The sequence below is a fragment of the Poecilia mexicana genome, unplaced genomic scaffold (genome assembly GCF_051168715.1).
Source record: "Poecilia mexicana isolate PSO_F unplaced genomic scaffold, ASM5116871v1 scaffold_17, whole genome shotgun sequence".
Lineage (NCBI taxonomy): Eukaryota > Metazoa > Chordata > Actinopteri > Cyprinodontiformes > Poeciliidae > Poecilia > Poecilia mexicana.
In genome coordinates this window covers 31,272,734-31,282,927 of record NW_028263386.1, presented here as the reverse complement: position 1 = coordinate 31,282,927, position 10,194 = coordinate 31,272,734, and the positions used below count along the sequence as shown (strand labels likewise).

At 37.9% G+C, this 10,194-nt stretch overlaps 1 protein-coding gene across 4 annotated transcripts in view; it reads right to left on the bottom strand.

Annotated features, from left to right (window-relative positions):
• Window positions 1–4,197: 4,197 nt before the first annotated feature.
• The window catches only part of agla (amylo-alpha-1,6-glucosidase and 4-alpha-glucanotransferase a), a 162,255-nt gene continuing 156,258 nt past the window's right edge, over window positions 4,198–10,194 (bottom strand). For 3 of the 4 annotated variants that reach the window (XM_088015021.1, XM_088015020.1, XM_088015022.1), the window contains exons 30-35: window positions 8,914–9,026; window positions 8,620–8,831; window positions 8,434–8,531; window positions 6,601–6,688; window positions 5,710–5,843; window positions 4,198–5,596 (exon numbers count right to left, since the gene is read on the bottom strand). In XM_088015021.1, coding sequence (XP_087871147.1) covers window positions 5,479–5,596; window positions 5,710–5,843; window positions 6,601–6,688; window positions 8,434–8,531; window positions 8,620–8,831; window positions 8,914–9,026 — 763 coding nt within the window. In that variant the 3' untranslated portion in view covers window positions 4,198–5,478. Of the gene's footprint in view, window positions 5,597–5,709; window positions 5,844–6,596; window positions 6,689–8,433; window positions 8,532–8,619; window positions 8,832–8,913; window positions 9,027–10,194 lie in introns of all 4 variants that reach the window. The other variant, XM_088015023.1, reaches the window with a different exon arrangement.

The window sequence follows — 10,194 nt, the reverse complement described above, 5'->3', positions numbered from 1 at the left end:
CTCAAGCATGTGTGGCTGCAATCAGGTGAGGAGTACAAAGTTAAGTGTGTGATGCCTACATTCAAGCATGGTGGTGGGAATGCCACGGTCTGAGGCTGCAGGAGTGCAGCAGGTACATTTCATGAACTCCAATATGAAGTAGAGCATAATCCCCTCCTCTGGAAACTGGATCACAGGACATTGTTCCAGCATGATAACGACCCCAAACACACCTCTAAGACAACCACTGCTTTATTAAAGAGGCTGCAGGTAAAGGTGCTGGACTGGCCAAGCATGTCTCCAGACCTAAACCCAATAGAACATCTTTGGACCATCCTCAAGCGGAAGGTGGAGGAGTGCAAAGTCTTGAATAGCCGCTAGCTCCTTGATATCATCATGGAAGAGTGGAAAAGCATTCCAATGGCAACCTCTGAAGCTGTGGTAAAAAATGGTGGCCACACAAAATATTGACACTTGAGGAACTTTCATTAAGGGGTGTATTTACTTTTGTTGCTGGTGGTTTAGACATTAATGGCTGTATATAGAGTTATTTTGAGGGAAGAATAAATATACAATTTATTGTATATATTAGGTTAGCTGTGTGCAGCTAACCTAATAAGCTGCACACAGACTACTTTTCATTGTGCCAAAGTGTCATTTTGTCAGTGTTGTCCCATAAAAAAGATATTCTTAAATATCTGTAGAAATGTGAGGGGTGTACTCACTTTTGTGATACACTGACTGGATGGATGGATGGATGGATGGATGGATGGATGGATGGATGGATGGATGGATGGATGGATGGATGGATGGATGGATGGATGGATGGATGGATGGATGGATGGATGGATGGATGGTCCCCCAAGTCCCCTTTGCTTCACCTTAACCTAACGTTGCTACCGGGTGATGGTTGCTACCGGTTGCTACCCGGAAGTGATGGAGGTGAGCATCCACCAGAAAGATGGGCAGCCTTCATACAGGGCCGGTCTAAGGTAACATGGGGCCTTAGACAGAATCTGACTTGGGTGCCCTTCCTACTAAGAACATCATCATCACTAATAGTGTTTAAATATAGATTTAGATGGGGCCAAGGTTAATTGGCTGATCTTAAAGTAAATCACTGATTATTGGCTAATTTTTGCAGTGATGCATTTGTGAACAAACCTAGCTCAAACACAAATATTACAGATAACACGATATTGTAGTCATGGTAACATAATCAAACTATCAAGATGATTCTTTGCACTTTTACAAAGTAAACTTCCTAATTAAATCCTAAATGTACAATCAATTAATTTTTTTTATTTTCTCTGCTAAACGTGTAAAATTTAATAGCATCATCATTCTCAATAAACGAATGCTAAAGTTTTAGATCTATGGTCTATGTTACAAAATGTCTACTAGCAGCTACTGAGTGTCCTTTGCCTTGGTATCGCTCAGTTTTCCCAATACTCGGACTTTACATCCTTATTTTGCCGTTGTGAATAAAATCCCTTGTTCTGCCAGTATAAAAACTTAGAGGATTAAATCGTTATCATAATTTAACTTTTCATCCCGTTAGACCAAATTTTATTATGTTAAAACATAAAGATGGAATAGATTTTTCGTACAATACTCACTTTTGAAAATCTTTCTAAAAACATTAATGACGTTGCAGCTGAAAGGAGGTGCAGTTGTCTCAAAATCTCAGTCACAAAACCTACAGGAATTGATAGTTATTTCTTTTGCAGAAAGTCATTACATGGAAATCTTCCTACATAATTATGAAATTAATATCTTATTTTTGTGGCAGGGAGAGAGCTATTTGGTTTTTATTTTCTTTAGAAGAAAACATTTTCAAACAAATGTTTTCTTCTCAAGGTAGAGGGGACAAAAATTGATGTCAGCATGTTTCTTATGAACTTCTAGTAACATTTTAGTCTATGAAGTCACAACATTCATAGTTTCTTTTGAGAAGAACTATTGTGTTTTTATTTTTCACAATGTAGCATCATGTCTTTTTCGTATTTTTTTATATATGCAGTATGTTTGCCCTTAACTTGATCTTTGGCAGCACATTAGCACCAATTCAAACCAAATTAACTTTTAGCAACATAAAAGAGATGTTTTTTTTTCGAGTAACAACTGAATATATGTATAAATTAGTCAAATCACAGACTTAAATTCTGTTAGTACATTTTAATATTGCCATGTTGGAAATATGGCAATGTTCACAGACCAAGCTGTGTCTGTCCCTATAAAAGAGAGAGAGAGAGAGAGAGAGAGAGAGAGAGAGAGAGAGAGAGAGAGAAAATAAATTTTTCAAAAATATTGAAATACATGCTCAGTAGAGTGAAAACTCTACTGAGCATGTGTGATTACATCAAATTTTGCTCTGTATTCAACAAAGCACATTTAAACAGACAAATATCTCCAGCAATGACTTTGGACAGCAAAAATACCTATACTGTACATTTAAAATACATTTTTGTTGTTGTACATTTTAGCAGCACAAATGCCTGAACAGGGGCGTACTGTCCCATTGGTATTGGGACCAGGAATTGATCTCTCAGAGTTTCTATCATCAAAAAATTATCTAGAGTTAAACCCCGTGAGGGTTTTTGATCTTTAGAGCAGTCTGCAGTCCAATTGCTCTGAAGGTTAAACATTCAGATATTATTAGGGGTTTTTTTTGAGTAAATTTGCAAATTTACTAAAATTTGCTTATTTCATAACATATTTCATAATCAGTGAGCTTCTCTCCTATAGTCTGTTTAAAAACTACAGTCTAAGATCAATACAGTCAGCATTGTCAGCAGCAGAAACCCTTGAGCAGCGACATTATATCTAACTGGGAACTACATTTGTCCCCACATGATGACAACGATGCAGTAAGATCCAATTAAATATTAGATTTTTGATTAATATGGGTTGTTGTACGATGCTTTAAGATCTTCTCCAATGTGCTCCTTTTTAACTTTGAGCCCCTGTCCCTCCAAAGGTCTCTGCACAACCCTGGTCTTTAGCATAACTTCACTTCTTCTTTAAATGTTTTCTCATTTTTTGAAGAAAGCGATCAGAATTTCTTCTGTGGGCACCCCAAGTTATAATGCAAACCACATATGGAGAACTAAGTTCTTGACGTGGCTGTCAATTGTTCTAAACCAGGCCTATTGACTAGTGAGATATCTGAAGCCAGGCTTCAAGGCATGTACTGAGTAAAAAGGTGGGGTGTCAGATGAAGTCCTGCTTTGACGCTTGTGTCATCTTACTCACGTGACTGGCAACGCTGCCTCACATTGCATAGGTCACTTGACTGCTTCATTTTGCTTGTCGGTTTTTAAAATAAAGCGTGACGAACCATGCTGCGTCATGGGTTATTGCAGGGGTGGGCAAGTTGCCCAGGGCAACTCCAGGCCTCGAGGGCCTCTGTCCTGCAACCTTTAGATGTTTCTCTACTTCAACACACCTGAGTCAAATAATGACTCTGAAGAACTTGACTGCACTTAGGAGGTGATTCAGGAAAATGGCCCAACATATTTGATGTGCATTAATGATTTTGATGATGGCACTCATCAAAACATAATCAATTTTCTCAATTGTTGATTATGGTGTATTTTATGACTTTATATTTTTGTGTTTTTATAACTTTGTTGCTGAAATGTTCTACACAAATAAGCTTGATTGAGAAGGAGCCAGCAAAAAGAAAATCTCTGACATCTGGGAATACTTTGAGATTATCATTCACAAGATTCTTAAGATAATTAAGCCTTTCATCTCCAAAATTCTCACCTTCTGGAAATTTCCACTATTATTTTGATGAGCAAAGATCAGTCTTGCACATCAGAAACAGATTTAAAGCTGTTCGAAGAGTAAAATCCTGTCCAGGTGAGTAAAAATGTACATATCAACAGTCAACATATACCAGGATTAGTATGACTACAAATAATTTTAATAACTGAACAAGATTACAGTTATATAGGATTTAATTCACAATATTGCATTTACTAATTTTTTGAAGAATGTCTGAGTGTCAAGGCTGCCGGAGTTTCAGCAGCAGATGTTGCTAGTGAGGAATGAATGAACCACCGAGTAATGAACCTTTGGGCAAATCAATGGGCTGGGAAGCTTCATTGCTTCATGAATCTTAATTTAGCCATCACTACCTCATTGACCTTTGCCTTCTCTTTCAACAGCTCAGATATTTTAAAAAGCCAACTGTAATTATCAATACACACATTTTAGTCTTGTAACAGTTTATTCAGCATGTTTCTATCTAGTTTACAGTTAACAACACTGACCATCCAGATGTATGCAACAACAGTATATATCTATAGCATCCAGCAGTTCTCCATAGAAACCCTTGAATATTGTCTAAAATCGCGTGTGGTTTAAATGTGTCGCTGTTAGAGAAAAGTTAGATGCACTGCACAACTTCATGAAATCGACACTGTATGTGGTCACACAACAGCACAAGAGTGTGTAAATGTTCTGAAATGTTAACACCATAACGGTTTAGCCTTTTAAAACGTCTCAGTGTGGAAGAACATGGAGAGAACATTAGCTAAGCTCTCCACTGGGACATTCAACAATAGAATCACAGTTTTCATAAAACATGAAGGCAGAAAACAAGATAATAGATATAGACTTTTTTTACTACTCAGGCTATTTATGTTTCAACTTAATTTGTTAAAATTATTTTCCTAAAATACACAAGAAATTAGACAAAAAGTACAGCTTCCATCACCAGGTTAGAAAACTTAAGATAACAACTCTAGATCATTTATTAGCAGATGGTACCCAGTTCCACAGTGTTTAGTTAGCAGAGCTATCTTGTGCTTTAACATCACAAACACCTGACCTGAACTGATGGAGGTCTCAGGTCAGTATCATCATGATTCAATTAAAAATCCTCAACATCTAGCAAAAGTAAGAATTCAGGAGAAAACATTCACTGAAACTAGGAACACTGTTCCTTTTTAGGGACAAGTCTTAAAGGTCCTAAAAAGGAACAGCTAGGTACAGCTAAGTACAGCTAGGAACACTAGGAACGCTGCTCATTTGAGGAACATGTACAGTCCCTAAAAAGGAACCAAAAACACAGCTGTTGTGTCCTGAGTCCTCATTAAATTAAGCCTTTACTATAGTAATAATCAGCTGATCTAGTGTGTGTTGGTCTGAACTGTACGTGTACAATAACACAGCTCAGGTGCTTTCCAGTGTTATCTCTGTCTAAATTTTTATTAATGTGACAACCACTGAAAACCTTTTTAAATTTTGAGATCAACTGGATCAAAATGGCATTTTGTTGATTCCTTAAACAGGGCCAGGGAGAGAGAAAAAATGTTTTAACCTTAAAATGCTTTGATACAATAACCTGGTTACCTTACAATACTTATTCTGGAAAACTTGGCTGATGATGTCATTGTTCCTTGGATTCTTTAGGGATGCTACAAAAAAGTTTTGTGATGACAGACAATGAGTCAGAGGAGGGGAGTGGCTCACAGCTTCATGGGATCTCTACAGATCATGGAGCACCTCCAGCACAGTAGCCAAAGACCAGGCCTGGGTCTCACAGCTGAAGGGGCAATGCTGGCCATTTTCATTGGTCAGCTCTGGTAAGCCTTTCCATGGAGACCTGAGGCAGCACAGGATGAAACAACTTATAATGAAAGCCACATACAATATGATGAAGGTTGAATGGTATCATACTAGAATAAAAACCTGAAGATGGAAATTGAAAACTATTACCTCTCCAAGTGGGTGTAATGTCGTGACAGAACATTTTTCACTAGGATGACGGTCTTGGAGTAGGTCTCCTCCCCTAACTTCTTGGCAAAGTAGAGCTTTGCACGGAGAAAATAGCCAACAGGCCACAGCCACTCCTGTTAACAAAGATCCAGTTCTAAGTGCTGCTACTGTTGGACTGTTTTTATCTGCTTAAATGCTCTCCATCTGCCTTTAAATACTTCATGTTAAATAAATAAAAAAAGAAACACTCCATAGCAAAAAAATAAGCAACATTTTCAATTCAAAAACCTTTCCTGCTGCTAAACTATTGAATAAATTGACAAATAGGCTCAACAACAAAGATATTTGTTGTTTTTAATGTTATCTAGGTTATTCAACCATCAGATTGGCACAAAGTGTGTTTATACCCATTCAGCTATCTTTATAAAAAACACATGTAAGTATCGGCCAATCACAGATCTTCTAAAATTGATAAATCGGCTGGCTGATAAATTGGTGCACCCCTAAATACAAATGTTCTGCCTAGAACCTTTGTATTTTTTGTGTAAATGCTACTAATTGCATTAAAATTTTCAACATGTTCAAATCAATATAATATATTAATAAAAATGAACGCGTTAAAATCCCGGACTTAGATATTATATTGATTTGCTTGGATAACGGTAGAATTTTTGTTGGTATCACAAAAAAAAAACTAAAACATGATCTGTCCCAGGCTGCACTGTGGCGCAGTTGGTAGCACTGTTGCCTTGCAGCAAGAAGGTTCTGGGTTCAATTCCCAGCCTGGGATCTTTCTGAATGTGTGTTTATTGAAATGTTTCAATTGATTTCCTGTAATGAACTTTTCAATGTGTATGCACTAACACTCAAGGAGAGGGTTCGCTTACTTACAGGTCCTTGGTGGTAGTTAAAGCCCTTGGCCAGGTTGTAGTTGTCATTGTCCAGTGCATTATCGTAAACACCACAGTAGACCATGTCACTATGGAAACACAGACACTGTCAAACACCAGGCCCATTACACCGTGTTCCAAATTATTATGCAAGTGATATTTTCTCAGATTTTCTTAAATGCTCAATGCAAGCGATGGTCAGTATAATTTTCAAGTCATTAACTATTATAGTATAAATCAAATTTTACTGAACAAAGGTGCGAATGAGAAACTTTTTTTTTCAAAAATAAAAAACTCAAAATGCACTGTTCCAAATTATTATGCGCAGCAGATTTTCTAAAAATTTTATGGATTAAAAGAACTATAAACAGTCATTCTTTGAATGTGCAGCATTAAGTGGTCGCAGGTATTAAAATCATAAGCTATTTCAATGTAAAACATCTTAACAGACCGAGTTACATGTTAACATAGGACCCCTTCTTTGATATCACCTGCACAATTTTTGCATCCATTGAACTTGTGAGTTGTGGATAGTTTCTGTTTTAATTTCTTTGCAGGATGACAGAATACCTTCCCAGAACTGCTGTTTTGATATGAACTGCATCCCACCCTTAGATCTTCTGCTTGATGATACTCCAAAGATTCTCAATAGGGTTGAGGTCAGAGGAGGATGGTGACCACACCATGAATCTCTCCCCTATTATGCCCATAAAAGGGGCACACAGGAATTCCTTGCAGCATTCCTGTGTAATGCTGCAAGGAATGGCACAGTGGTATTCCTTGTAGCATGTAATGTCATGTATGAATATGATTTTGCTACTGAAGGTACGGCTCTTCTTTTTGAACCATGAAAGAAAGTGATCAGTCAGATGGTCCATATACTTTGCTGAGGTCATTTTCACACCTTCGGGGACTCTGAAGAGGCCAACCAGCTCTCTTCCCATGATTTTGGCCCAAAAAATGACTCCATCACCTCCTTGTTAAGGTCACAGCTGTGTTGGGATGTGGTGGCCATCCACCACCAATCCACTACTGCGTCCATCTGGATCATTCAGGGTTGCACAGCAGTCATCAGTGAACAAATCTGTTTGAAAATTAATCTTCATGTATGGCTAGGCTCACTGTGACTGTTTCTACTTGTGAGTACTGGTTAGGGGTGGCTGAATAATAGGTTCATGCACCGCAAGCCTCTGGAGGATCCTCCACCTTGAGGTTTGAGAGGCACCAGCAGCTTCAAATAACTGTTTGCTGCTTTGTAAGGACATTTTAACAGCTGCTCTCTTAATCTGTTGAATTTGTCTAAGAAACCTTCCTCATTTTGCCTTTATCTGCACAAACCCATCTTTCTTCTGAATCAACCACAAATCTCTTCACAGTATGATAACGGTTCAGTTTTTGTTAAATATCTAATGTTTTCATACCTTGCCATATGGCACTACACTATCTGATGATTTTTGTCAGCAGAGAGATCCTTTCTCTTTAAAATATTGCTTGAAACCTGTGGCCTGTTTAATAATGTCAAACATCCTTTTTAAGTAGATTTTCCTTTAATTGAGTTCAACAGACAAACTAAGCTTCTCTGAAATTAATTATAGTGATTCAAAGAGCCCTGACACACAATACCATCTATAAATTTAATAGCGCAACAAAAAATGTAATCTTTATGACACTTAAATCCAATTTGCATAATAATTTGGAACACAGTGTAGTTAGTCAGAAAAAAATAGTAATTTTTATGCCGGCTTCCATAATTTAATCTAAAAATTAACATGAATCCAGTGGCTATACAATGAAATGAATGTTTGCGGTCTTTGAGTAGAAAAAGAAGTCTTACTCTGGGTCAAGCGTTTTCATTCCCAGTGGTCCTAGGAGTTTCTTCTCAGCTATTTCCAAAGCCTTCCATGCTCTTTCTAGTGTGAACAGCTCTGGAGCCTGTCACACAAACACAGTGGGTCTTCACTGACTGATTAGATACTTTTACAAATCAAAAAGTTGAAGATGAACGCTGCTTTTTGCATACCACCACCATTGCGATGGTAAAGTTGGGCCTCAGCTGGTAGTCACACCAGGGATTGGACGCTCCATAACTATCTTTATAAATTCCCTTTTTATGCACCAAATCAGGGTGCTTCTCATTGGGGTCCTGTGAGTCCCCAGACACCCAGAATTCAACTTCAAAGGACTTCTGAAGTTGCTTGTTCCACTCAGTGTACAAGATGAACACATCCGTTCCTGTGACAGAACAAAGAATTTAACCTAGGTGAATAGTAGGAACAAGCAGAGCATTTGATATGTGGAAACATTATTTCCTTACCATCTCTGTGCACCTTAACGCCATCATAGGGGAACAGTCCTTTAGACTGCAGCTCCACAAGCCAACTAACTGCTGATTTACTCAGACCAACTATCTCCACCGCCGCGCCGTCTCTGTGAAAACAATAAAACACACCAAGTCAACAAGGGAACAAGTATCCTGGTTTTTATTCTTGAGTACAATTACGAATAATTACAAAGCTGTTTGTTTTATGCTTCAGTCTATTCAATAAGCTTATAACTGGCTGTTAAATTGATTATTTAAAGAATCCACCAATCTTTCCAAACAACGAAGGTACATTTACTGTATTCTAAAACAAATGTTTTACAGTCAAGAAATGTCATATTTGATAACTGTATTGTAAATTGTATTGCTTTATGAAAAATTAATTGCTAAATGGTCTTGGTTATGAATTAGTTGTTTATGAATTGAACCTCAGAAATGTTCTAAAGCAAGTGAAGGTCACTAGATGAACACCGTGGATGGATCAGTATAAAGTAGGTTCCCTCACTGTTAGCTCAATGTAAGCAACAAGAAAGACAGGAGAACCTGGAAAAATAAATGCATAATTGTGAACAGGTTTTCATTGTGTTTTAACTTAAAAATAAGATAAAAAAATCTACATCATGATAGGCTCGTATTTCTAATAGCATGTTGTTTTAGTACTATAAGATAGAAAAAGTCTAAGCAGGAAATGGGGTCTGCAAATTAGCTTGTAGTTCCCACAACTCTGAACAAGAAGTGATCCATGCCATCAGTAGGCAAGCACATGAGCAATGCATAGCAGAAATATGGCTTCGAGACTAACAAAAAAAAAAATATGTGGACATTCTTGACCAATGCGCAAGAGAAAGATTCAAGGACTCAAAAACTTTTATTGTCATTACCAGCTCATTACATTTGCTTTTTTGTGGTACGAAATTCAGACTCAGGTCCCTGATCCCAGATGTGGGTGCAAATAAATATGAAATAAATTTAAATAAATAAATAAAAAGTAAGATGTAGCTGAATTAAGTGCGGCTTGAGTTCAGCAGTCTGACGACCGAAGGGAAGAAACTGTTTCTCAGTCTGATAGTCTTGCTCTGGATGCTCCTCAGCCTGAGGGAAGGGTCTGGAACAGTGTGCAGGATGGGTGGAGTCCATCATAGTATGAAGCATCCTCCTGCTTGATGATAGTCAGATGTCTGAGGTGGTGGGAAGGCTGCTCCCCACAGTCCTCTGTGCAGCCTTAACCACCCTCTGCAGTGCCATCCTCTCAACAGCAGTGCAGCTGCCGTGCCA